This window comes from Excalfactoria chinensis, chromosome 14 (assembly GCF_039878825.1).
Source record: "Excalfactoria chinensis isolate bCotChi1 chromosome 14, bCotChi1.hap2, whole genome shotgun sequence".
Classification (NCBI taxonomy): Eukaryota; Metazoa; Chordata; class Aves; order Galliformes; family Phasianidae; genus Excalfactoria; species Excalfactoria chinensis.
Window position 1 is genome coordinate 11,246,900 of NC_092838.1, and position 27,900 is coordinate 11,274,799.

At 49.3% G+C, this 27,900-nt stretch overlaps 1 protein-coding gene across 1 annotated transcript in view; it reads left to right on the forward strand.

Moving 5' to 3' along the window:
* The first annotated feature begins 331 nt into the window (after window positions 1-331).
* ADAP1 (ArfGAP with dual PH domains 1) overlaps window positions 332-27,900 on the forward strand; it is a 40,119-nt gene continuing 12,550 nt past the window's right edge. The window contains exons 1-4 of the mRNA XM_072349713.1: window positions 332-740; window positions 7,784-7,914; window positions 8,927-9,018; window positions 13,198-13,280. Of these exons, the coding sequence (XP_072205814.1) occupies window positions 656-740; window positions 7,784-7,914; window positions 8,927-9,018; window positions 13,198-13,280 (391 nt within the window). The 5' untranslated portion in view covers window positions 332-655. The remainder of the gene's footprint in view (window positions 741-7,783; window positions 7,915-8,926; window positions 9,019-13,197; window positions 13,281-27,900) is intronic.

Consider the following 27,900-nt stretch of genomic DNA (forward strand, 5'->3'; position numbering starts at 1 on the left):
ATCCCTGCTCTCAGAGGGTTTCCCACATCACCACCCCGAGCTGTTACACGGCCTTCGCCCCTTGGCCACATGAGGTGCGAGGGTGGCCGCAGCCCTTGGCCCCAGCAGCGCAGCGGCGATGCCCCGGGGACCCTCACATCAGCCGGTGCCGGCGGTGTGCCGCGTCCCCAGCGCCCGGATGGGTGATGAGCGCCTGGAGGGGCAATCCTGCCGGGGGGCACCTGAGGACGGCGGTGAAGGAGAGCTGGTGTGCAGAGCGGGTGGGCTCGGGAGTCCTTCAAAAGACGTTACCGGGAAAGAGGCGGCCCCGACCAGCGAAGCAGCCCAAGGGCAGAGCGCGGCGGGGTACCGGGCACTGCGGGGCTCCGGCGGAGAGCGGCCGCTGGAGGTCGCGGGCGAGCGGCACGGGGAGCTGCCGGCCCCCGGGGCCTGGCGGAAGGCGGAACCGGCGCCGTGCCCGGCCGGGAGGGAGGGAGAGAAGGAGAGAGGCTGCGGGGCGAGGAGGCGGCCGCGGCTGAAACCGCCCCGGCGCTCCCCCTCCCGCCGTTCACCTTGCGCGGGGCGAGGGGCCGCATGGAGCAGCCCCGGCGCCGCCCAACGCGCCGCGCCCCGCGATGAGGTGCCGCTAACCGCGGCGGACCCGCCCGCAGCCCCCATGGCGAAGGAGAGGAGCAGGAAGGCGCTGGTCGAGCTGCTCCAGCGGCCGGGCAACGCGGCGTGCGCCGACTGCGCTGCTCCGGGTAAGCGCGGGCGGGGGCTGCGGCATCCACTCCTCCCCGGACCTTCGTCCGTACCCCGAACCCCCGCCGGCACCGGGTGGGGGGTCTCGGCTGCGTCGCGGTCGTCCGCAGTGCTGCGGCCGGACCGTGGTGCCATCGCGGCGGGTCCCCTCCGCCCCGCTGCGGCGCAGCGCCGTGCCGCCGTGCCATCGTGCCATCGTGCCGCCGCTGCCGTCCGTGCGGTAGGACAGGTGTCTGCGCTCCGACCTCCGCCCGGCGCTGCCGCTGCCTTGTCCGGGCTCCGCGCGGCGCTTCATCGCTGGGCTGCCCCGCTGGGAGCCGGGCTGCGGTGGGGAGGACGCGTTGGACATCGCTCCTCGCCCCCTGGGGCCGCGTGCGCCGCGGGGGAGCACAGCCCGGCCCTGGCTCTCGCTGGGCACCGCCTGCCTGGTGCGGCAGGACTGTCCTGGGGGAGCCTTAGGCGATCGCGTTGCCAATGACCCCCTCCCCCATCCCGTTTTCTTTTTCCCGATTACCGCATGGGAACACCGAAACGTGCGTGAGCTTACATGGCTCTAAAGGAGGCGCAGGGAAGGGATGTCCTTTTCAACCTCGGTCACGCTGTAGGTTAAAAACCTACCAAAAAAAGAAACAAAACCTGCTTCAGCGGAAGCTTTGCTTTTCGACCATCTGGGTATTGATTTATTTGGGATTTCGAGATCTGTCGGCTGCCACCAAGCAGCACCAGCGGTACCATTACCGGGTGTTTTTATGGCCACAGTCGACATCTCGTGAAGCCGCAGCTCGCGCAGCGCTGCGTCCCCGGTGCCAGCTGAGAGGACAAAGAACTTTCTGCTATTTAGAACTGCTGTTCAGGGCTGCTCCCACCCATCTGCGGGCTGTGGGGCTGCAGCTGCCCACCCCCAGCTGCCATGTGGGCACAGCAGTGGGTGTATCCCTGTTTTCCCTTTCCGGAGAGGGGAGATGCAGTGAGCCCACGCCGTGCGTTTCCATGGGGTGACGCTTCCTTGCCCTGTGTGTAGTGCTAAGCCCCTCTGCAAAATGGGGACTTCCTGAGCATCAGCAGGATAGAGATGGAGCTGTAGGGCAGTAAAACAGGGAAGATGGTTCTTGTTGAAGTCTCTAATTGGGTTTGTAAAGTAACAAAGCCGTCTTGCTTTTGGTGATTCTCGTGTGCAGAGATGTCGTGAAACTCAGAGAGAATTGGGGCCAGTGTCTTTTGTTAGATGAAGTGTGCTATATTAATACCATCCTGCCCTCTGTCACAGCATTACTTCCTTGGAACTACATCTCTGTTCTTAACCCCAATTTCTTTAGTGGTCGCTTTGCTTTGATGCCTTTGGTAAAGGTGAGCTGGTTGCTGTGCTGTAACATGGTCATCTACTCAGGGTGGCAGTGGACACTGGCTGCCCTGGGTTGTTCCACAGGGACTAAGAGGCATTACTGGCATCTATGGGTGATACTGAAAGTATTCAGGCTGAATCCTGTTACTCATCCTGGGCAGGGGCAGCAGGACACATCTTTCTGAGTCTGGTGATGCGGGACAGGAGACTGGAGAGCCTCCAGACTGCAGTGTGCATCTGTTATCTGTTCAGAAATGGGATATGCAGAGAGATAAGGGCGAGAGCTGGTGCCAGGCAGACAGGTAGGGATGGAAAAGAAATGAAGCAGACAAGGTGAAGTGAGAATAGAAAGAGTGGAGAATGAACAAAAGATGGGAAATCGTGCAGTGTTGTGTTCCCACACGGTTGTGCTGCTGATGTGGTGCAGCTGGGATAAGCAGCAGGTCAGGAGCCCTGATGGCTGTGGTTGCTTCTCAGCTGAGCGTGTTCCTTTCCCTGAAATCCTGGGCTGGAGCCGCAGTAAGAGAAGTCAGTCAGTGAAGGGATGCAGATAACAGGCTAGGATGGCTCTGAGGGATAGCAGGTGGAAATTCCGTGTCAGCCAGTTTATTCACGTGTTTGGAAACCAGCTGGGTTTTCTTCTGTTCTTGGGCATATTTCTTTCAGAAATGGACCCATCAGTGGGAGCTTTTTTTCCCTCCCTGCTGTCAAAAAAAAAAACCCAACACATTTTCTTTTGTTAATGAGACTCACCTGGGTGCCAGAACAGCAGCCACAGTCCTGGGCCGATGGCTTGCCCCAGGTGTGACAGGCTCATGCAACTAAAGCTGGGTTCCTGGCACAGAAGAGCTTGCACTGTTGTGACTAAGCTGTGACCATGCAAAAATCAGCCCCCAAATGGTTATGGAGCCCTGGCAGTGCCTTTTCTCTTGGTCTGTGTAAGGTTTTTTGTCCCCTGTAGGTCAGCTCTTGGCTGGATCCTTGGTGAGAGCTCCACAACGCCTACCCATAGCCTGGATCTGAGCCAGCATTTGCCATTTACTGAGGTATCCAGATCCTTGAACCGAGGCTATTTACTGTCAGATCTCAAATGGTGCTGAATCTGATGCTCAGCAAGATAAGGTCTGCGCTCTGTGCCTTCCCCAGGGCTGCTGTGTGGGCTGGCAGGAAAATCTCCAGTACAAAAGCCGAGCTTCCATTGAGTTCTCCTGGATGAGGTGTTGAGGGCATGTCTCAGGCTGAGGGAGCAGGGCTGTGGCGCTCAGGCCTGGATGGCTGGGAGTGTGGAAAGGATGCTAATACTGAAACTGAAAACAAGAGTGATGAAAAAACCACTGTGGCTGCTTCTCACTCATGCAGCTCCTGCTTGTCAAAAGGCTCCTAGCTTGGTTTTCATTAACTGTGTCTTTAAAGGACCTTAGTTTGCGAGGAAAGGTTGTTCTGAGTGAGAAAAATACTGAAGTTGCAAAACATGTTTGCCATCTGTAATGGATGAGACCGCTTTGGCTGCATTTGTGAGACCCAATGGTGGGGTCCCAGCAGTGCTGTTACCTGCAGGTAACATAGGGTGCTGTGCTGTCTCTCTGCTGCATGGAGGTTGGGCTCCCAGGGGCTCATTTGCGGCATGCTTGTTTGGGTGCATTACAGACAGGCCTATTTAAATGTATTTTTCTTCTTCCCTAAATGATTCTTTGTCTCAGGCAATCTTTCCTTGCATCACGAGATGAATGGTTATCTCAGAGCACAACCAGACCTTGAGTGCTTCTCCCTTTGTTCCATTTCTCTATCACTTAGGGCTGTGTTTCCACGGAGTGAGGTTCATTTTGCAGTGCAGGAGGACAGTGTGTCACTGCAGACATAAGGAGGAATCCCATTGAAGCAGTCCTGCAGTTCAGACCCTCCAGCAGTTCATGTGTTTTTTGGTTTGTCTTTAACATCGTTTCCATGTTCCTTATTTGGGATGGATTACTGCAACTTGGATCCTCAAGGGAGAATGGGGAAATTCAGCCTTTCAGGGCTTGTGTGAGGTGGGGAAGGAGCAGAGGTTGAGTGATAGAGGGGAGACTTGTATCAGAGGGGGTTTGGTGTCTTGGTGCTGTGGTATGTATTGGAGCCTGAGGAGGGGACTGTGAGCTGAGGTGGGTTGCAAACACCCTCCTGCAGCCCCAGCACTGTGTGATTTCTGGAGCAGGTGAAGCTTTTCCATTCCCTTGATTTCCTGAAATAAGGGAGATGATTAGAGGAGAGCAGCTGAGTGCCAGGGATCGCTTGATTTGCTCTGGATTAAGGAGGGCATCGAGAGGGTTGGATCTCAAGCCTCTTATTCCCTATCCACTCACTAGCCTAAAAACAGCAATTTGAAGGCAGGTGACTGAGCTGTTGGGTCCTGTCATCCACGCTGACATCCCATCCCTCTGCAGAGCACAGGGCTGTGTGCTGGAGCTCGTGCTGTCTCTTTGCCCCCACCACCTCCCACTGGAAAGCTGTTCCGAAGCTCGCTGCTCCAATGCCGTCTTTTCGTTCTCAAGCTAAAAGTGGAAACTTGTTCCCGCACCTCCATTGTCCTCCAGCTGAAACACTTCTTTTTCTTCCCAGGAATTTTCCAGCTCTTCTACCTTGGTGTAAGCAGAGCAGAGGGAAGGGGGTGTGTGTGTGTAGGGGGGAAGCTCCCATGGCAGCATGCTTAGCTTGATGCCACGTTGTGCAGGGAGAAGGACCTTCTGAAACAAAGGGCATTGAGAGGGGCAGCTCTGTCTGCTCCTGCTGGAGCCTGACAGCTGAATCTAAAGCCTTGGCAAGTTTAATGCCTGAAAAATGTTCCTTCTTAAAGAGGAGTGCTGGTGGGAGGCTGTTGGGCTTCACTTTTAGTGTCTTTTATTGTTATTTTTAAACACGCGTGACCAGGGCCTGCTAACTAACCTCCCAGGTTTTTCCCAAAGCAAACAGCAACAGAACTGCAGTGCTTTGCACGAGGTTCTCCTCACTGTGCTATTTTGCAAACCAACAGCAGTGAGTGGCAGCAGAAAGGCCTTTGCATATGTTGATTACATGGAAATCCCTGTGCTTACATCTATCACAGGACATGTTACCTTTCTTGTGCAGGGTGAGAAGAGGCTCTGCCTTCCTGGGCAGGTCCTCCTCTCTCCTCTTGTTGCTTCTTATTGCCTCAGACAGGAGAAGTTCTGTTTCCTCCAGGTCCCTTCTTATGCTCAGTGATGTTGGGTTGAAGCCGCAGCTGGCTTGCTGTGTGCTGGCTGTCCCTGGGCCTTGCTATAACAGCCAGGGCTGGTTTCTGAGTTAAGCTGTGTGGCCTGAGTGTTTCAGTTTTGCTTTGGGTGCTTCTCTGAGCTCTGGCCTTGTCTTCCCTTGCAGATGAACAAGATGTGAAGAAGTCACCCCCAGCATCCTTCTCTGGAGTTCAGCTTTGTTCATCTCTTTGTTTAACTTCAAGAAGCTGTATCAGGTTTTTATTTTTAAGGTTGCTCTCATCTCTTTGCAGGTGATGAAAAATCTCTGCCATGTTGTGCAGTGGAAGCCTTCTAGAGCAGACACCAGCCATCCTGCAGCAGTGATGCTGAAGCACGAGAGGCCTCCTGTGTTACAGGAGTGCATTTGGTGTAATCTTCCCTCACTCTTTGTTAGCCTTTACTCCTTTTGGCTTGATGTAATGGAATAAAGTCATTTGTGTGGCACTTAGGAATGCCGTGGAGTTTTCATTAGGCTTCACTGCTGTTTGTTTGATGCTCTGCAGGCTTAGAAAACGACTTGTCTTTTTTGATGATGGCCCAAGTTGTGAGTAGCGCACTGCGGTGGCAATGCATCATGATCTGGAAGAGGGAAGGGTGTGTGGCTGTGACCGTCTTTGCTGGATCAGAGCAGATGAAGTGGCTTAAATGAAGTCACTGAATTCCCAGTGGAGAATATGCTCCAGCCATGGAGACATCTGGCCATGCAGCAGCAAAAGTTCATTCCCTTGAGCTAAAAAGATGCCAGCAGATCTACACCAAAATTTCCCTTTCCAGTTGTGTAAAGACATGGATTTAATCATGTGCTTGATAAAACGTTATCTCAGAGTCTGTTTGTGCAGTTGTTTGAAGACTTGAAGCCTGCGATTAGACAAGGGTTGGAGACCTGTTGTTATTTGCCATAAGATGGGGTTTTTTTAAATGTCTTTTGTGCTGGAGAGCAGAAGCAAAGACAGAAGGAGACTGATGTGCTTGGGGAACTCTTCACTGCCATCATCTGCTCCCAGCCCCTGCATGTCTGTGGGCACAGAGGCTGCACAGTTGGAGTCTGCTCAAAACTGTGTCACAGGTGTGTGGGGTGTGTGTGCCAAGGGGACATGGTGTTGGTGCAGACCTCTAGAAGATGGAAAGGGGAATCCTGCACCCTCCTTCGTGCCTTTGGGCAGCATGGGGCCATAGGGATGCACCAGGATGAAGGCTTGCTTGGGTCTGTAACCCCCTGCCTTGTCTAGATGATGCTTACAAATTTGCTAATTGGAGTGGAAATGCTAATTCAGGGCTGGAGGCAGTGATGGAGCACCTGGTGGGAAGGCAGGGCCATCCCAGGGGAGCTCAGGTGCATGCAGTGCAATGCATTGAGTGGCCCGGAAGGTGAATCCAGAATCCACCCCTTCCCAGCCCTCATTTAAGGGCAGGCAGTGGAGGTGAGGGCATCTCACTGTTGATCCCTGTATTCCTAGGCTCTTCCAGCAATAAGCAGTTTTTCTTCCTTTGTTCCTGCATCCAAGGCTGCTACTTTTGGGACTGTCCTCATTTGCTGCAGCCAAAGACTTTGCCACCCTTCTATTTTTGCTTTCCTTTTCATCCCATTATAGTGTTATGCTAATTATTTTACCAGTGGTGTTTTGGAAAGACTTCCCTTAGCATTTGAGCTGGTTTTGGGGGTATTCACTACTTAGCAGTTTCTTGCAGGGTGCTAACTCAGTTCTTGGGGCTTTCTGACCTGCTGACAGGCACTGCTGGGTGCACCCTGCCTGCCCTGCAGTCTGTCTGTGTGCTGGGCACTGCCTGATGGCTGCCTGCAGCTCTCTGGGGAGGAATGTGGAGATGAGGGATGGGTGTTTAAAGTGCTTTGTGTGAGACATCAGCTAAGAGCTGCTTGCGAAGCACAGCTCTGCTTGGAGAAAGCACAGAGCTGCTACTGCAGCCTTTTGCCATTGCAGCAGGTGATGGGACTTGGCCTGGCAGCCCTTTCTGCATTCTCCATGCTGCGTTCCCACTGTAAAACAAAGAAAACAACCTCCCAGAATAAGAACAACCGAGGCAGGGAAGCAGCACAAGGGTTTCCCTGAGCTGCTTGTTTTAGTGGGGCTGTTCCTGCTCTGCACGGTGCTCACTGGGTGGACTCTGCTGGTGAAGGTTGGGTGCTTTGCTCTTTGTGTGAGTGAGGACTGACTTCTGGGGGAGTCTTGTGTGTATATCCTGTGTATTGAGTTTCTGTGACTAAGTGATGCTGCTGGGGTTGCAGGCCTGCTGACACTTATACCAATTATAGTGATAATTAGTATAAACTAACACCTATCTTCTACTTGTGTGTTAATCTGATGCCTTTGCAATGATGGAATTTGAACCCAGTGACTCCAGACCTCCTCTGCTGCTACCTGTCCTGCCCACTTCTCCTTCCTGTGCTGAATTTGATTCACCAAACACTTTCTCCTTTCCATTTTTCTCTCAGATCCAGACTGGGCATCTCATAGCCTGGGGATTTTCATCTGTTTGAACTGTTCTGGAATCCATCGCAATATTCCACAAGTCAGCAAGGTGAAGTCGGTCCGTCTGGATGACTGGGATGATGCTCAAGTGGAGGTATGTGTGTCTCAGGCTTGAAATGCCAGCAAGCATCGTGTCATTGCGTCTCGCATCACTGCTCTTAATGCCACCTCACCGGCAAAGCAGTAAAACTGAGTCCTGTCCAAAGAAGGCACAGCAAACATGATTCCCAGGGAGCATTTCTAAATTGAAGCCTGTGGTGTGTCATACTTATGAAAGCTGATTGAAAAATGGAATAACTATTCCACCAAGAGGTTGGGAGTATTTCCCCCACCCCTATAAATGATCATAGATTGTGTAGGAATTATTGATCCTAAATGGACCGTCTTCTGTTTCTCCTGTTACATCTGCTGTCTCCTGCTGTCCCTGCCCGGCTCGGCTGTTCCTGGCTCTCTTCCACTGAGCTCTGAAGGCTTTTAAACTCAGTGTCATAAAGAACTGTACCCTTGCAGTGCAAATCCTCTCTATTTATGTGCAACGCAACCAAACAGATTTTAGTGATGTTGCTGAATCAAACCCAACCGGGGCACCTGTGTACTTTGACTGTTCTTATCTTTAAGGGCACACAGAATGATTCCAGTCATTGATTTTTTTTCTTACGTTTTGTTTTGTACATTTGAGGTTTTTTTCAGAGCCGCAGCTCACAGTCATGTGTTCTATGAGAAAAATAGGCCTTTGTGTTGCTGGGGCTTTTCCTTCCCTGGTTATTTTGCTTTTTGTTTTGAGTCGGCTGAATATATAAACTCAAGAACCTCAAAAAAAGTGAAAATAGAGGGGAAAAAACCCATTGGAAATAAAGAAAACGACAAGCTTACCTGTAGTTCTGGTTGTACAGTTGACAAAACACATTTGTCACGGGACTGCCCGGAAGAGGATGTTTTTCTTAGGCTTATAAAGTGACTTTAATTAAGTAAAATTTATGAATAGGGAAAGATGTGGCCCCATCCCAATTAGTTTAGTGCTCTGAGGAAGCAAAGGAGGACGGGGGAAATAAACGCAAGCATTAACATTTCTTAATTCTTTCTCTTTATTCTCTTCTCTTTTACAGTTTATGGCCTCAAACGGGAACAACGTAGCAAAAGCAAAATATGAATCGAAAATGCCACCGTTTTATTACAAGCCAACATTTCTTGACTGTCAGTAAGTAAAGAGCTTTGCCGGTAAACAGCTTTTGCTTGTTTGTGCAGCTGCAGCCTCTGTTGTATTTTAGTTTTAGCGTGGTATGTTTTTCAGCTGCAGAGGGGATTGCGTTTATAGGAAGCCCTGAAAATCAGTGTTCTTCTGAGCGTGTGTGGTAGGATTTATTCCACGCGTGGGATCTTGTTAAAGAAGTCCTGTTGAGATGATGTGGAGAAGTCAATAGTTTGTCTGTTCCCCAGACTCTTACAAGTTCCTAAGGCTACAAAGATGCCAATTTCCACCCATTGATTTCTGCCTTTACAAGTAGCCTTTCTGCTCCAAAACGTAACTCGCTTTCCTGATATAGGAGAGGCTGATTACTTCTAAATGTCAAAAGGGCAGATTGTTTTTTTCCTTCTTCATTTTCTCTTGGAGTCACACATCTCCTTCTATGGGGACAAGGAAGAAGCTGCTGTATGCTGTATTCTGTAGTTGAGCCTCCCTGCTAAGCTGGAGCAGGCTTTGCAGAGTGAGGCAGCTGAGCAGGCAGGACAGGCTGCACTGAGCAGGATGGATGGATGTTGTTTGTTCCATGAGGTTGTTTTCTCTGACTCAATCCTGCAATGTACTGATGGGGGTCTGTATGTTTTTGTGTTGGCAAGCAGGTGAGTAGTAGCCTCTGAGAACCCTGATAGTGCTGCTTGAGCTGGGTGGTGTCAGCAGTGGAAGGCTTTGTTCAGCACTGGGCTATGGCAATGCCCAGTCTGTGTGTCAGGCTCTGAGATGCACCAAATGGAAACACTGGAAGCACTGGTAGGACTCCCTCTGTGAGATGTTGGCCCTGGGTAGGAAGGTTCTGCTGTGTTCCCCTGGTCCGAAATCACCCCGGAGGTGAGCTGAAGGGATTCTGAGCATCTTTTGCACCCTCAAGGTGACTTTGTACTCTTATTCCTGCATTTGTCTTCCTGCAGCATGCAGAAAGCTTTTTATTTATTTATTTATTTTGAAAAAGAAAGGACACCTGTCATCTCTGTGATATCCCAGTGGTGCATTCAGCAGTGCATCCATTCCCCAGGCTGGGAAGACCCAGGTATGAGCAGTGCTGCCTGGTATTAAAAAAAAAACATATCATTCCTTTGTGCACTGTTGGTAGATCTCAGTTTTGATCTAAAATGGCTCCTGGCAGCAGTTTCCACAGCATCTACAACTGCAGGAACGATTCGAGCATCAGCCAAACCTGTGTTGTGTTGGTTGTGTTGTGTGTGCTCTGAGCATTGATCTTGCCAGGGTTATTTTTCTTAAGGAAAAAAAATGCTTCCACCTCTTACCTCTCCTACTGCTTGAGCACCTGTGCTTTGTGGGAGGGAGCCCAAGGAGAAGCTGCCAGGAACCTTGCAGTCTCCGCAGTGTGCAGCATTCATCCCAGGGAGATGATGCACATCCAGCTCTACGTGGCAGCTCTGTTGTTTATTTTCTTTCTTCATTTTGGAGGAAAACTGGCTTTGATGAGAGCGGCTTTTCCCCCTGTTTTCCAAGGACAGGGCTTTGGCTTTATAAGGACTCGTGATGGAAAAACCATACCTCAAAGAGAGCTGATGGAGGAGGTGGAGGGTGCTGTCCATTCTACTACTCCATTCAAGAGACTGCTGCTGGAAATACAGTCTTTCCTTAATGATGTTTTTCCTTTGCTCGCAGTTTCTTGCCGTGTTAATTACTAAGACCTTTCTGTTCTAATTGCCAAAAAAAATGATGTCTCCCTGTAAGCAGCAGCCTGCCAGACTTTAGGTGAGCTGCTGAGGCTTTTGGACTTGATCCTGAAAGCTGCGCATCTCTAAGAAACACAAACTGTGTTTGCTGTGTGTCCCATCACCAGAAATACCGTAACATCCCAGCAGGCAAGTGCTGCAGTCACTTCTGTGATAGAGCTATTGAAATCAAAGAGGGTTTGTGTTGCAGGGTCTTGTATTGGGCATGTGATATCTGCCCTGGGTTGTTTTATGTACATCTTCACCTCAAGAAAAATACACTCGAACAAAAGCAGAGAATTCTGTCAGCAGCAGGTATCTAAGAGCCCCCTCAAGGCAGACTGACAATGAAATGGAGATCAGATCTGAAGTCTACTAGAAACAACGTGGAGACTATAGGACTTAAGGGACCTGAGACTTGGCCCTGCCCTCTGGCTGCCTTCAGATCCTGTAGATACCAGGACGAATTCCTGTCCCTGTTTAGATTCATACAAGCATTGCCAGTGATGCTGGGGTTTACCTCACAGACTCAACAGCAGCTTTTTATGGCAGGATTGCCTCTAGTCCTTTGTAGGAAGTATGGTCAAGTGCATACTCAAGCTCTCTGTTGCCGTAAGGGTGATGCTGGACTCCTTGCTGTCCTCTTTGGGTCTTTGTTTTGGTTTCTTCTGCTGGTTCTGCTTTTTGGAAATAACAACTGGAGCAGAAGCTGCAGCTACTGAGCTTGCACTGAACTGTCCCAGTGGTGAGCAGCTCTCAATGTGTGTTGACTTCTTGGGGAAATTGTAACTGAGAGATCCTGTGTTTGTGATGATGCAGAACAGAGGAAGAGCACGTGAGCTGTTTGAGAGTTGTGTGGGTTGGGAATGTGGTATGGCCGGGGTCTTGCCTACCTTGGGACTCGCCATTGGGACCACCTGTGGTCTGGCTTGAGTGCTGGAAATGTTATCAAGGGATTTTTGCAGCTTCTCAGGACACTCATTTGAACTGGCTGCCTCGTGGCTGATTAATCTGTGCTCTCGGGCACAACAGCTGTGGAGAGGCTGAACCACTGTCATTGACAGCACCTTGGGAAATAAGTCATTGCAGGACAGGGTTCCCTAAGGCGTGAGACCAACAGGGTGTATCTGTTGTAGTGTTTGCATGATAGAGCATGAGCATTTTCCTATTGCTGCATGTGAACCTTATTTAAGTGTTCACATTGGAAAGCTTTGGAACAGATGCAGCTCTTGCTGATCCACTGAAATCAGCTCTAACTGAGGGTGGTGTGAATTCTCTTCCTTATCGTTAAATCCCTGATTGTCTTGTTGAAAAGGTCCAAGTTTGGCTATGGTGATAACAAGCTGTCTGCAGCAGCAGGCTGCAGAATGGAAGGAACAGTTAGAAATTTAAGTACAGGTGTTGATTTTGTGATCAAACTTCAATGAGTGATAGAAGTGTAGGAACAGGTGACTGAATTCTGCTGTCGGGATCATCAGTCTTCTACACTTACAGCCTAATGTGGTGCAGACAATGTTGGATCCAGGAAGAGCCTTCTGCTCAACCCAGAAATCTCTGTGCATGTCTCTGCAAAACCCACGTGAGCCCCATGCGAGGATCTGAAGATGGGCTGTACTCAATCCAGGGTATAACAGGGTGACAGCAGAAGAGAGATGCCCCAGCAGCCGGCCATGTGCTCCTGGTCTTCTCAAGGCTTCATAGAATCATAGACTTACTCAGGTTGGAAAGGACCTCAAAGATCAACAAGTCCAACCGCAGCCTAACCATAGTACCCTAACTCTGATAACCCTCTGCTAAATCATATCTCTGAGTACCGCATCCAAATGGCTCTTAAACACATCCAAGGATGGTGACTCAGCCACCTCCCTGGGCAGTCCATTCCAGTGACCAGTGTCAGAGACCAGCTATGGCTTGAATTCCTATTATTGCTAGTTTGGGAGCTCCATGACACCTTGCAGTGAGCTCCAAGTCTCTTTGAGTCACAAGTGTCACCTATGGGCCATCGTGTGCGTACATCAGAGTATACCACGTTTCTATTCTCACAACAGCTTTAGCACAAAGATCTCTTTTTGTTTGTTTGTTTTCTCGTTTGTGGTTCTGTTCTTTTTCTCCTTCATTCATTGATCCCTTTTACTAAAGAATCCAGTCTGAGGAGCTTGGTTAGGATTGTTCGCGTGGTGAGGGAATTCTGTATGGAGGCAGCCTGGGTGGGTGGCAATGGGCTGTTGTGCTAAATCAGTAGATTTTCTTTAGTACAGTTCCAATAAGATAAGATGTGCAGGGAAACAATTGATTTGTTGTCTAACAGAACGTGGAGGGAAGCTCTTGAATCCGGAGTGTGCTATGTAACGTTTGGGAGACTTTTATATCCCAGTTGTATTTTGATTGCAGAATTAATGATTATGGATTCTTCCTCAGTTTATCTTGGACTTCTCTGTGTATTATTTTTTTCCAGGCTGCTGCGGGAACAGTGGATCAGAGCCAAATATGAAAGGAAAGAATTCATTCACAGCGAGAAGCAGGAGCCTTATTCTGCAGGTAGCCAAAGAAACGTTGGGCAGATCAGTGCTTTGATGTCCATCACCATCCCTTTTTCTTGTTGGTGTTCGTATTTACTTTGCGTTGATTATTGCTCATATGTCACTGAGGAAGTGTGATCTTTAGGGAAGGATTCATCCTGATGTTCCCTGTTTTTGATTGGGAAATATTGGAAATGTCAACGCCTGATGGGAGGAAGTCAATGGTTGGGAGTCTTTCTGTTGACTTCAGTTGGCTTTTCACCCACGCTCAGGTTTGTTCCTGGTAGCAGGAGGTGCGAGTTAAAATGGAGATAAGAGCTTTTGTCTTATCAAGGTTACTTTTGCTTTGAAAAGGATGAGGTGGCGTTAATGCTAAGTGCTAAGAGGAGGGGATGAGGCACTTTGATTTAACAAGGGCAGAATTTGAGGAGGTTCTGGGGTTTGGATGGGCTTGCTGTGTAGTTTCACCAGCATAAAGACTGGCATTTAAGGTGCCCGAAATTAATTGGACGCTGTTTTGCTAGATGCAAATGGACCTTAATTTATTCTGCATATTAAGTAGTTGTCACCAGCTATGTGCATGGATGACTCTGGGATAATTTTATTAGCAAGGACCATGTTCCAGATGAAAGGTTAAAATACTATTTTCGTGCTGCTTCTCAGGACTGATAATAAGCGGGTAACTCCAGCAGTTGGCTGCTATTAAAACTGAAATTAAAAATCTGCTCTCGTGCAGACTCTGTTTATGCATAGAGTCTTTCCACTCTGCTGTTCTGTATATATGAAACCTGCACATTGTGTATGTGTGCTATCTGTATTCGTGTACAGTACACTGCACATTTGTATTCTAGATTTTCAAAGCAATCTACTGGAGTTGGACATGTAGTATTGACAGCGAGTAATTGATTTCTTAGACAGATTTGAGATACATCTACTGACACGTGTATGATGTTCACCCAGCAGTAACGATGCTATTTTATACCGTGCGGCTTTTAGGTGTGAAAGCCTGGATTCAGCTGTAGCTTCTTCAGGCAGGTGCCCCATTCTAAGCACACAGAGTGAGCTGTGTCCTCCAGTGCTGTCTGGGCAGAAGGGCAGAGGTTCTGAGCCTTCTGAGAAATACTACAGCAGAGCAGTAGGGTTTTCTCCCCTCTTTGAAGTTCAGCCACTGTTAAATGTGGAAGAGAACATAGCGAATCATTTTAAACGAAGAGCCCTCGGAGGAGGGGAAGGGAAGGCAGGCTGGTGGGCATTCATAGGCTGAGTATTGATATTTTTAGTTATATATTTTCTCTGAGAATTGTATTGTCATTAAATCCAGCATAGGAGCTGTATAAGAGACCTGTGCAACGCTGACCAAGATATTGTTTGTTCATTCTTCTGGATGGGAAATTCCAAAGGGAACATTTGTCTGCTCCCTGGGTTGACCAGGTTTGTGTCACAACATAGCAAGGGGGAGATGGGGACCAAACTTCCACTGCCAACTTTTCCCTTCTACTTCACCATAACAACTCCAAAGTGTGGGTGCATGCCTGTGCCAAACTGTGCTGCTTCCTCTGGATAGCATGGCATAGCTCAGTTGGGGCACTGCTTTTCAGCTCTTTCCTTGTTAGGTTGGGATCAGCTGTTTCTCAGAGCTACGGCTTGTGTGGTATGTGGTGTTGGGCCACCCGTTTCCCATCTGGCGTGAAGCAGTGCCACCAAAGAGCTGGTCTGAACTGTGCCATCCATAAGCACTCCAAGACAGGCTGCAGTCTGGCACTTACAGAAGCAGCTCAGCCATATAATGAGTGCTGGCTCTGCCCATACCACAGCTGGCAGGGGTCGTTTCGGCTTGGCAGCCACAGCAGCAATTGGAAGATGCACTCTGTGTGGGGTGATCCTCAAGTGCCTGCTGGGAGCTGCAGAGCATCTGGGCCATTGCTTTCCATTTGTGACCTCCTGAACTGCACAGGGATGCACTGGAATGGGACCAGTTAAGGCCATTCTCCTGCCCACCTCACACCCTGAGTTTGAGTCTCGTTTAAATGTATTTCTTTTTATTTCCAGCACTGCCTTAGACCATTTTTTCTCACCATTCTGAATTCCCTGAAGGAGTGTTAGATTACCAATTTCTAAGCATGAAACATTTTGTTGTTAATAGAGACGTCAGTATCCATTTTCTGGTGTTTGCTGGAAGATTTAATTCCATTTTCCCATCCCAAGGGCAATTTTGCTTTCTGACACTCGCTCAACAATTGCATAAAAATAAGAAAATGCTGTTTTTGAGCAGTTCTGAGTAACATCCTTTTCCAGGCAGCCTGACGAAGCTCTGGTCAGAACTTCAGTGTCTTGCTTGCAGAAAATTCTTTGGGGAGAGACTGTCCGGAGTCTGTAGATGCCAAGCAGAATCTATTGCAGCTGAACTGACAGACTTGGGAGAAATGAGTCCCAGGATGGGAGTGTCAGATGTGCAGGTCAGCCGCTGAGAGATCACACAGGGCAGCCTGCCAGCAGGATGCAGCAAACTTGCTAGCTGTTGGTGAGGGGTGTAAGTGAGAGACAGAGGAGTGTGGGATGCGGAGGCAGTGCTTGGCTCTTACAGTTTGCCCCCAGGTGCTTTCATAGCCCCTGAACCAACGGGAAACTGCCCTGTGTGGTGGGAGGTGATGCAAGGCAGCAGAACTGGAGCTGGGAAGCAGAAAGACACCTTTCTCACACAGAAATCCCCGTGGTGGGCAATGCTGTGTTCAAGCAAGCTCTCAAGCTGCACCCCAGAGAAGTGCTGTAGCTGCAAACCCAATGGACCCCGCTTTGTGGATGTGCTGCTATACCTGCAGCCACAGCTGCTCTCCCTCAGCCCACCAGTTCAGTGCACATTCCTAGTTACAGTTCCTTGCTCTCACAGGAAGCTGATGGGCACGAGCACATGCACTGCTTGCAGCTGCAGCCTCCAGCTCCTCTGCCATGGCTTAGTTTTTCAGTCTCATTTTGTTCTTCCCAATGAGGTGTCGTTAATGAGTGTTCTGGCACCATTGATTTTAGTGTGAGGAGTTGGTGTGAGTTCAGGTAGTGCAGGAAGATTAGTAAAGCAGTGATTAAATGCTTCGGTGGTCCACTATCGATTCTTAAGTATACCCTGTTATGTGTTTGAGTTCTTAATTCTGCTCTCGTATTAGAGCTAAATAATTTGATTGTCTTAGCCTAGATGTTATGAGGCAAAGCATTATTTACACACCAGTAATCACGATTAACACGGTGTTTTTTCCTCTCATGCTGCTGATGAATCTGTTGTACAACAACACAGTAAAACTGATTTGGAGACCCTCACATTAGTGTGTTTGAGGTTAATTTTATCCCTTCTAATAAATGAACTGTCTCAGTTCCCGTCAGTCTCCAGCTAATTGTTCCCTCTCCAGGAGCTTAATGAGGCACAGGCACTGACTTCTCCTAGAAACAAAGGTTGCTGTTAGTTGCTCTCAAGTTAGGATTTGATAGTCCAGGTAGTTAAAAGGTTTGTGTGATTGCTTTTGAAAGGTTTGGATGTCCTCCCCTGCTGCTGATTGGCAGCAGTTGTAGCAACACCTTCTGAATGTCTTGCTGAAAGTTGCTTCATTTGAGTGCTTTTGATTGCTCTTTACCAGGTGGATTTATGTTAACCAAGGGAAGGTATGGAGAAAGTGTAATGGAAGAGTGGCTTTAGGTTTGGAGCATTATGATATTCTAGATTGTTAAAGGTACAGCTGATATAATGCATCTCAGGCCGTAGACAAGAGAAGGGGATGTGCATGTGACCAAGGGCTCCAAAGGGAGCCCTTGGATCCTTCAGACCTGGCTTTGGCTTCTGATGGACTTGTCTCATTTAGCAGCAGGATGCCAGGAGCACCCAGCTTTAACAAATGAAACAGGAGCCCTGCTTTATACTTGCTGTTCAGTCTCATAACTGTTGTCAGGAAAAATGGCCAATCTTTACAGTTAGGGTCAGGAAAGCACCTATCCTTGGGCTGAGTGTGGCTAGTGCATCCGGATGGAGCTTACGGGTATCTCCAGCAGTGGCCAATCTGTGTGAGAGGAGCTGGCACCTTTTTCTTGAAATCAGTGGCTTTGTCTTTCTGTAATCGGGTGTTACTTTTGGGTAAGTCCTGGATGTTCATGCAAACCATGCAGATAAAGTGCAGTGTTCCCCTGGCCTTGCCAAAGCCGCGTAGGTTGGAGCAGACTGTTCCCTTTGGGTCTGATCCCTGCACTGGTACCCTTCTTTCCAGCAGGGCTGCCCTTAGTGCTGTCCTCATTCCAGGTCTGCCACGAATCTCTGTTCTGTGGAGATGCTGTGAGGGAACCAGGTGAGCACTGTGGATACAAGGAGCAACAGCAGACTGGGCTGTGGCTCAACAGCAGTAGTGGCTGAGGCCATATGAAAGATCATTGGACCAGATACTTGTAAACTTTTAAGCAAAGGCAGGATCATCTCATTTGGGGGAGAAAGATCCCGACTCCCTGGTCTTCTTGAAGAGTCCAAGCACAGGAGAGCAGGGCTCACCAGTGAGCTGCAGATTTACAAGTGGTGTGTACTGCTAAGAGATGATTTATGCCATGTATTGTTATTTAATAGGGTCATTGAGATAGTTCAGTGGTGATTTACTGGCTCAGATGGGAGTGTAGTTGCTTCCCAGCACAGTGTGAACAGATGGTGAGCACGGGATGAACTTTGTGCAAGCAACAGCTTCACCAAGTGCAGCTTTCTGCAACTTTGCTGCAATTACTGCTCCCATGCACTTCCTATAAATAGGCCACGAGTCCTACTGCTGTTAATTTTGCAGACAGTGGAAGAGCAGTCAATAACAGGAGCAGATTCACAGGTAAAACGTGCCTCTACCAAACCTGTATGCCACTGTGATCACATCCTGCTAGGACTGGCTAATGGCAGCTCTCCCTTACTCACAGCAGATGCTGTTGCATCTCTTTCCTGTTGAGACACTTTCCATTCAGGATAGGAATGTATCATTTGGAAAGGATGTAAATGCTTGCAAGCATCATTGCTTCTGTTCTTTAGTCATGGGAGGCTGGAGCTCCTCAACTGGTGCAAATTGTCACAGGTCCCATAGAAACAGTGGAGAAATTCAGACTGACACCAGCTGAAGATGGAAGGCAGAGAAGACCTTGGTTGGTTGGTAGGTAAATACCTGAGGGTGGTGGCCTACTGCTCTGCAGGGTATGAGACAATACAGTGTTACTTCAGCCTCACGTAGCTTTGGCCTCTGCTGCTTTGTATTCCATGTATTTATGGCATGGAGTATTTATTTATGTATTTATGTATGTATTTATGGCTCTGTGGTTACTGAGGGCTGAGAAGAGTGAGCTACAGAGGGTGCCATTTGCCTGAGGGTGTTTGTTCACCTCACTGTGTTCTCTGGACACCCCGGGGACTGCTTTGCTTATGTGTTATTTTCTATTTGTCTCCAAATATGATAAATTATGAGACATAAATGAACGCCCTGAAATAGTGGAATCTGTTAATGTGCACTTTCTATTCCATGTGGCTCTTGCATAACTTGGGAAGCAATCCGAATTAATTTGTCCCCCAGCATTTGCACAGTTGGAAGGTGCTCTGAGTGCAAAGAGAAAAGGCACAGAACATGAATATGTTCCTTCTCACTGTGAGAAAGACACCCTTATTAGCTCAGCCTGACCTGCGGTGATGTAATGCAGTTTATTTTGGGCCTGATCAGACAAAGCGGTGAGCGACGTTGCAGTTTAAAGCCAATTATTTTAACTGACAAACCTCATCCTCTGCTGTCACTTCCTCGTTTCAGCTACAAGCCAGCAGTGCCATGGTGACACTGTGCTCCAGCGTTTCTCTCAGCCTCAGGAGCAATCAGAGCGAGGAAATAAAGCATCATTGGGATGCTGTTTGTTAAGACACTGATGCACACAGTCCTGAAGGAGAAGGGAGTGAAGGGGCTGAAGTGCTGTGTGAGTCATCCCCATCCCCTTGGCTTGGCGTGCATGGTGGGACCTGGCAGTGCAGGCAGAGGTGGACTGAACAGGGCTGAGTCCTCTGAGCTGTGGTTCTTTGTGAGATAAAGAGCAGAGAGAGAAGGGAGGAGAGGAAGGCAGCAGGGTTGCAGCTTTTCAGGAAAAGTGGTTGGGGGTTTTTATCTTTGTTTTGTCATCAGAGCAGGAAATGGGCAAGTTCAGTGAGTTCACAACCTCAGAATGCAGCCAGTGAATTAGCGGGCTTCTCATTTGCCCACCTTTCATTTGTGGGTGGAGTGGAAGATGCCCAAAAGGTCTCATATCCATGTGGAGGATGCAATGTTACAAGCAGTCTTTAAAGCCCATCCTGTATTGCGTGTCTGTAAAGAGAACAGAACCATGTAAATTAAGAGCTTTTCCCCCTTCTTCTGTTTTGATGCTGGCACGTTTCTCTTAATGCCAGAGAACTGAGAGTCTTGATTTACATCATACAGAGAAATTTAGGAAAAGCTCGGTTATAACGGGCTCTTCTTCTTGAATTTCTGAAGATACAGCTTAGCTCTGTCTGCAGTCTCCATCCAAAGACCTGAGTGTGTCAGGAGTTTCTGTGAAGGCAAATCTTTATTTAACCTCAATGCACGCGGGACAGATGGGCCAGCAGAGCTGTCAGAAGGCTTTAGTGAGCCTCAGTCTTAGCCCATGGAGAGACATTTTCAATACAAAGAGACCAGTTAATTTATTTCTGCTGACTAGCCTCCAAGTGGAGCTGCTGCTTTGCTCTGGCTGGTTTTTAATGTCACTGTTATCTGATGTTACTCGCAAAATGGATGAAACTCTCTTCTGATGCTTGAAAGGCTTGAGAATTAGAGCTCAGCTTTGAGCTCAGCTCCAGCACGTTCCACTTGTGTCCTTCTTTGCTGGATCCTGTGTTCCTGGGGCAGGCTGAGGCACAGCTGCAGTGCAGCAGGAAGGTGAGCTGTGCTCAGTGGTCTGCAGAGCATCCATCCCAGTCCAATGCCTTTAGTGCAGCCCTTCTAGCTTCCCTCTGCCATCGCTGTGAGCAGGTCCTTTATGGATGTGGAAACTGAGATGAAAAGAGGACTGCTGCTGAAAAGCAGCACAAACGAGGGCACACGGCGTTTTGTGGGGCTTGGTGCAGATTCCTGTATGCCTGAGCTTTGGACAGAGGAGAAGAGATGCTTTGTGGTAGGAAGACGCGATGGTGCAGTGTGTGCTGTTGCACACATCATGATTGCATCACCACTGCTTTCTGTTAAATCATGGTTTCCAGTAAATCCCCAGCAGCTGCTTCTGCTATTGGGCTCTTACTGGATTTCAGCAAAATCTTATTACAAATCTCTGTGCTCGATCTTGCCTTTCTCTGTAAGATCTTGGCTGCTCAGTCTCTAGCTCTGATAGAAGAGTAGAAAGTGCACCTGGAGCAGTGGGGAGATGCTGGAGGGCAAGCTGAGTGACTGAGCCCTGCAAGGACAGTGCAATTGTTTTGCAAATGATGTCACTGTATTTCAAGGGCAAGCATTACCCGTGGATTTCTACTTGGTGCAGAGGTGCAAAAAGTGCTCTTGCTCAGGCAAGATTATAATCAAAGAATGTTCAGCAGAGATGGGTATGTGGGTGTCTGTACTGAAACTGCAAAACCTGAATGTCTGCCAACACGATGCAGCTACTTTAGAGCTTTATTTATTTATTTATCCAAGCTGAATATCAAGGTTACCACAGTCTGGTGTGCCCTTGTCAGGAGTGGGTTAAAGCAGAAGCATCCCTCCAGCAAACAGCCTTGTGAAGCCTCCTTCTCATGTGGCCAGAGGCACAGAGAGCTTCTGTTCTCTGGCACTGACATCAGCTGCGAGTGGCTGAAAGGTGTGACATGCTGGGAGCCAGGCTCCGTGGGTACTGGCTTTGGGAGCACCTTCCTGAGCCCTGGAGCTGCTGGACATGGCACCGAGCACACAGTGCCTGTTCAAAGCCCATGTGCTCTTCCATGGCCGTGTCTGAACTGCTGGGAGGCTGGTCATGCACAAAACATTGATGGGAAGAGGAGTGCTGGTGTGCGGGTTTGGTCAGCATCCTTCCTGCTGGCCTGGCTGCCGTCAGAGCTGGTGATGGCACTCTGTGATTTGTGTGTGTGTTTTTCTTGGAGCCCAGATGTGGTGTTGTGTGGTCTGGGAGAAAAGCATGCTCTTTTTGAGCATCTTTCCCCAGCAGGACTGAGAGTGTTGGCATCTCTGCTGCTCGGTGCTTCGGTCCTGACCACGACAGCATCTGCATGGCCAATTGCCAATGCTCGGTCTCCTTTATATGTCTTCCTGGTTTAATCCTGCATTTAACATGACACAGCACCCCACCAGCACCTACTCCAGGAAACCTTTCCCCATCCTCTCCTTGGTTTGAGGACAATTCATGCAGTCACTGCTTCAGATCAAATGGCTGCTGCTGCTTCTTCCTCTGTGCATGGTACCACTGCTCCTGTTGGGCAGCAGGAGGGCAGTGTGGCGCAGGGCAGGTCAGCATGCTTGGCTGGGCTCACAGGGGAGGCATCCATCAGAAAAACATGCCCAAGGTAAAGCAGCACTGCATGTGGTTTCCAGCCAGATGTCAGCAGCGGATCCAGCCGGGGCAATGTGCAGAGCTGGGGCTGTTGGAGAGCTGCCTGCACAGCCCTGGCTCTGGGAGCAGCTGCTTTGCAATACAAATGGCTTAAACATCAAACACAGACCTCTCTGCAGCACAGACAAGGTGCATCAAAGAGCTGTTTAGCAAGCCAGACTGGAGAGAAGGATGCGATCACAGCACGGCTGTCTTCTTTTTGTTCCCAGTGACAGGGATGTGCCTGCGCTGTGTGTCCTGGTGCCAGGCAGGCTGTGTTTTGGCAGGGCAGTGCAATGTCATGTGCCCAGGGACTGACTCAGCCTTTTGCTGCTTTCCATCTGTGCTGTTAAGTGCTGATTCTCACACCCGCAGCCCCTCCTAAAATGTGATACCGCCTAATGAAGGTTCCATTCAAATCAAAGGGAGGTGCAATGCCCGGTACCAACAGCACGAGACAACAGAAAAAGCTGCAAGTGCAAAAGCTGGTATTTTAGAAATGCCTTCGGTGCATTTTGACTTTTTTTCTGGCTGTTCTGACTGAGCTGTGGTTAAAGGCTGGGGGCTGCTCTGTGCTCTCCAGGGACCATGAGCGCTGCAGTGACCCAGTGCTGGGGTAGGGGAAATCAGTGTTCCTCTTAAAGATAGCTGATGTGCGAGGAGTGCAGAGCAACGTGCTGATGGCTTCAGCTTCCCTAAAGCACGTGGGCAGTCAGAACAGTAGGTGAGAATGTGTAGCTCTGAGTGGGAGAGCTGGAGTTGGCCGAGTGGGGCATTGGCACTGCTGGCTGCGGGGCGTGCGGCTCTGCCAGCTGAGGCTGCGTGCTCACAGCTACCTGGGGCTCCAGCTGTAATGTTAACAGCTGGTGCTGTCAGGCTGCCTTCAACATCCAAGCTTCTATAATTAACAGCAGCAGCCGCTTTCTTGCAAGAATTGAAGCAGCAGCGTTGGGAGGCAGAATGGAGCGGGTGGCAAACCTCACTCCAAGTGCACAAGGCTGGCTGATGAAATGTTAAATAGCTGTGGTTTGGTCTTTTTTCTTTCTTTTTTCTTTCTTTTTTCTCTCCAAGTGCTTTGTACAAATAGTTTGGTCAGGGTTGGTTCTTTTCCCCTCCAGACAAAGAATGAGTAAGAGGTGCTCTTTCATTTTGCATCATCCCCGACAGAAAGATTTATATCCATCAACTCAACTCGAAGATGTTTAGTTTGTGGTCAGCTCGGCATCAGGTGTGTGTGCTGGGTTAGTTGGGCTTCTCATGGGATTGCTGCTCATTGGGGGCTGAAGGCATCGCTGTGTTTTGGGATGGGGAGTTCCTGGGGGTCCCTGAGCTGCTGTGCCTCTGGGCTCTCAGGCCGCCTGGTGAGTGTGGGCTGTGGGATCATGCGGTGTATGAAACACTGCTGTGACTGATGTCTGTCCTCAGTAGCTTTCTCTGGCTGGGACAGTATTGAAATACTCCATTTTAGCATTGCTCAAACTGCCTGCTCCTCTGATCTTGGGTTTCTACAGTCAATGAATTAATGTTTTAGCTGGAATAGAGCTAAAGAGAAAAAATCAGACTGGTTCTCTGTGCTTCTGGAGAAAGAACAGGCGAGGTGGTCCTTTCTGCATCTGGAGGTTTCTGAAAGCAGTTCTCTGTGTCCTGATCTCTGCAGAGCTTTCATAGCGCTGTGCCCTGGGGCCAGAAGGTTGCTGCAGCATCTTGGGTAGCAGAGGGGTGGGGATGGGGAGGAAGTAAGCTGTAACTCAGTGCATGGAAAGCGCTGGTTTCATGGCAGCGCATCTGAGCTTAATCGAATTGCTATTAAAGATCCGTTCTGTGTTGGAGACCTGTGCAGGCACTTTCTGTCTCTCACCAGATAAAGAACATTTTTTCAGAGTGATGTCATGTCTTTTTCTGGAGTTTGCCTGGGCTGTTGTTGTTGAGCCTTAAATCAGGCTCAGCTGAGAAGTGTGAGCACTTCTTAAAGCCTTTCTGCTCAGCACCAGCCCGTCTCCATGGCGGGTTTCCTAATTCTGTGCTCCTAAAATAAAATGCTGTGAGTTCTGTCATGCTGTGGAGGGATGGGGAAGGTTTGGCATCTGACGCAGAGCAGCGCTGCATGATGGAGGAGCAGGTCAGTGTGCTATGGGTGAGCTTATCGGGCCTTCAGCAGAGAGCTGCTTTGTAGTGTAAAGAAGGAGCAGCAGAGAGTTGAGAGGTGTGCGTTGTGTTTTCTCCTGCTGTGCGTAGTGTTTTCTCCCGCTGGCAAGCTTGTCTGAGTTTTCCCCTTGGAACCTGGGATGCAGCAGAGGGAGAATTGTCCACATCCTGCCCTCTGTTGAATGCAAAATGGGACTGGAAGGTGCTTCCATGGCTCTCCCAGTGGGACTGTTTCTAAAGATGTTGCTGTGGTCAGGGTGGGGGTGCAGCAGCTGCGTGGATGATCCTGGTTTGTTTCCATAGCCAGCTCTGTGAGCAGCCCTTGAGGGACGTGGTGGTGTGACACGCTGCTAACAGCAGCACATCCCCAAAATCATCTGAAAGGCAAGTGAGGTGCACTGCAGGGGGGCAGTTTCAACCTTACGCACGTTGAGGAGACTGGAAGGAGGAATTTTAGTGTAGTGATGTCAGTGGGAATCTTGCTCAATGATTTATTCAGGCCAGGATTGAGCCCAGATTTATGCAATTACAGGAGTTCATAAAGTGGGACCACCCTGCTATGGGGCTGAGGGGCAGCAGGTTCAGTAAAGCCGATGTCCAGATGTGTGCAAACATCCCCCTGCAGGCTGTGGCTGTGCTGCCGATGTCCCTCCCCCCATCCCACAGCACTGGGAGCATCCAGATCAGGGTTTTCTGGGGCAGCTGGGAGAGCAATGAGCCCTAAACCAGAAGTTCTCCATTCCCTGCATAAAGCAATAGCCCTGACTGTGAATGTGTCAGATGCTCAATAATAGATGATCAGGAGCTGTTAGCACTGCAGCAGATGTGCTCACAGTCATTTGGGTTTCTCTTCCAAGCAAACAAAGAGGAACGATGTGTGTGTGAGGATGGGCTTTCCTGAGTTATGGTCATGTTGCAGCACAGCCTGTGTGAGGGGATGCCCTGAAGGGAGGATCCTAAACTGCTTTGAAGTCACAGTGATGAACTTCTCTGCTGGCTGCAGCAAAGCTCTGGTCAGCAGTTAAGTTCCTCTCATCCTTGCTTGGGTTGATCGAGGGGAGCAGCTGCCCATGCTGAGGTTTTATTTGCTGGTACGGGAGACAGAAAATCCATCCAAAACTCTTTGGGGCTTGGAATGTATTTTGGCTTTTTCTGTGACCTGTGGGAAGCCCAGGCCTTCGGGTGCTGCTCTGCAGTCATTTGGAGCCAAAGCCTCAGCAGTGCACAGCTCAGCACAGCCCATCTGTGGTGCACCCTGAGGGAGGGGATGCTGCCCATCTCCACCACTACTGAGTGGGGTTTTGGGCATTTAAAGTTCAGTGCTTTCTTGCAGTCCTCACGCCTTGGCTTCCTTCTTGCCAGTGCATCCTTCTGTGCAGCTTTTGTGCGCTCAGTGACTGCAGGGAGGACTTGCTGGGATGCTCATGTCCTGCCCCGATCTCTGGTTTGGGCTTTTGCTGTAGAACTTCAGCTTGCAGCAGAGTTCCCTGCTGTTGTAGGGAAGCTGCCATGACTTGGTGCTGCGTGCCTATCCTTAAATGTCTTCTCTCCCAGCTTCCCTCTCAATCAGATCTCAGATGCATTCAGTGCTGGTAAAAGGGATGAGCATCGCACTGCCAACCTCTCAGCTTTCATCTCCCTTTTTGTAATAGCAGACTGGATTCACGAGATGAAGACGTGAAGGTTACTTACCTGTAAGTGGTGTTCTCTGAGCAGCCGGCAGCTCCCAGGTGGCCGTGCAGGAATGCCACTCAAGGAGGAAGCATTTGATTTCCAAGTAAAATTAGATTCCACGTTCAATTCTCAGTAACACAAGCACAAGGCTTCCAGTAAAGACGTGCTCTGTAGCAGGGGGTTTTAACCTCTCAATGCAGATACAATCTAATTGCACTGCAGCAGCTAACTATTGCCTTATCTTCAGTATGTAAACGCTTGCTCCGTAATTAAGTTACCAAGGAAGCTGTACTGTATCGATGATCAGTTATGAAGTAACTGAAGATAAAAGGGAGGATGCAGCTCTATTTTCTCCAGCACAAGCCAAACCTGCTCTGCCTACAGCGGTCAGGTAAAGACTTGGGGATTTTATGGCTCGTTATATTCCCCCACTGTTTGTTCCTCCGTAGCCTTTTCAGGGAGGGGAGCACTGACTGGGAGAGCAGCTTTACTCGCTGTATCCAGTGGAAGTTTTTCTCTGGTGAGTGTCCTTTGCACCTCCATCCCCACCAAGGTTGGCACCCCGCTGTCCCCATGTGTCTCAGTTTGGTCGCTCTCACCCAGGCAAGGTGTGATGCAATCCCATCCAAGATACCTTCAGGGAGCATTAAAAGCTGTATGAACATCTTTGTCACCTGAGAGCTACTCCGTAGGGAACGATAGCATGTGATTAAAGAAACAGGCTAGAAACAGCTTAGCAAGATGGATTAGGTTTATAATCTCTTATTATGGTTCCCTTTAGCTGACAGCTCAGTGAAAGAAAGGGGTCTGGATTACACTGGGAAACATCGGAATTGACAGGAGTGTTTTCTGACTGTTAGGCTTAGTGGTGTCATGAATGATTTTAATCAGATTTAAATGGCGGCAAACATCACAAGCTTAATGGATTTCGGCTTTATTATTGGGGCTTTGCTTAGAAGCAATTTGGATTTCCAGCCGTGTGCCAGCAATGCAAGTGTGTGACATTAAAAGAGACTGGAAACCCAGGGACTGACCTTGCATGTAAATACCACACACCATGTATGGGGACAGACTTTCTGGTTTTCCATCAAACTCAGGACCTGGATGCACTGTTAAGCTCAGTCCCATGCATTTCTTTCTGCTGAGGCAATGTGTTTGGCTCTGTTTCACACACTGATCCCCAGCGTGTGGGTTGTCCCAGGGATGATTGTACGACATTCTCTATCCCTTATTTTAGGAGGGGTGGGATTCTCTCCCTGACCATCCCATTGTAAGGCTTTGCCTTGGCTGTGCTGTGCTGCACAGAGAGCCAGGCAGGCTCTGTGAGGTTTGATCAGAGGCAAAGCAGTTACCCAGGGCAGTGCTACCTGTATTTCTGCACTGCTTTGGTAGTGGATCCCCACCTGTTTCTCTGTGCATCTTTTTTTACGTTGTGGGAGAAGTCACCTTGCAAGAGCTCAGCATGAAGAGAGTTTTTTAAGGCCGTGTTTGTTGGGAGGGTTGGTAATGGGAGACAACCTCGTATGTGGGGCACTTGTGGTTTGACTCTGAAGCTGCCAGGGGTGGGAATCGTCCACTGAGGTCTTTCTCAGCTGGTTGGTGCTGCCCGGCCTCAGGAGCGAGAAGGGGGGAAAAAGGGAACGTTGGCATTGGTGAGGTTCCCCCGAGCAGTAGCGTGTGGCATCGCTCCCTTCGTAGCTGTCCTTGCTCCTTGTGTGTGCCACCCCAAACTACCGAGCTGTGGGTTCAGGTACTCCAGGCTGAGTTGGGCGTTAATAGCGATGTTTTCCCCTGGCCAACGTGAGGTCGGTAAGTGTTGTCTCAATCATCACCTAAATCCCGGCTTTGTGTGTGATGTAGCCATTCAAGCGCTAATTGCCTTTGATTAAGTCAATCACTTGCAGAGTGAGTGGGTTAATTGGGTATTGTGGAAGCAATCAATCTAATCAGCTGCTTGCATCCATAGCTGAGGCACTACAATGCAGCAGGACAATAATTGTTTTATGAGCTCCTGGATGGCAGCAGAGGCAGACTGGATGGCAACGAGAAACCTTTCTCTGCAAAATGGCCTTTTAGGAAAGGTAATTTGCATGTTAAGTGCTCGTTAGGAGAGCACTGATTGATTAAGAGCTGGGAAATTCTCCCCTCTGTAATGTGTGCACGCGGTCGGGGTCGGCATGTGGTGGATCCCGGGCTGCGTGTAATGGGTTGGGGATGTCTTCTATTGGGGTGTGCTGAAGAGGTGTCTCAAGGGTGGA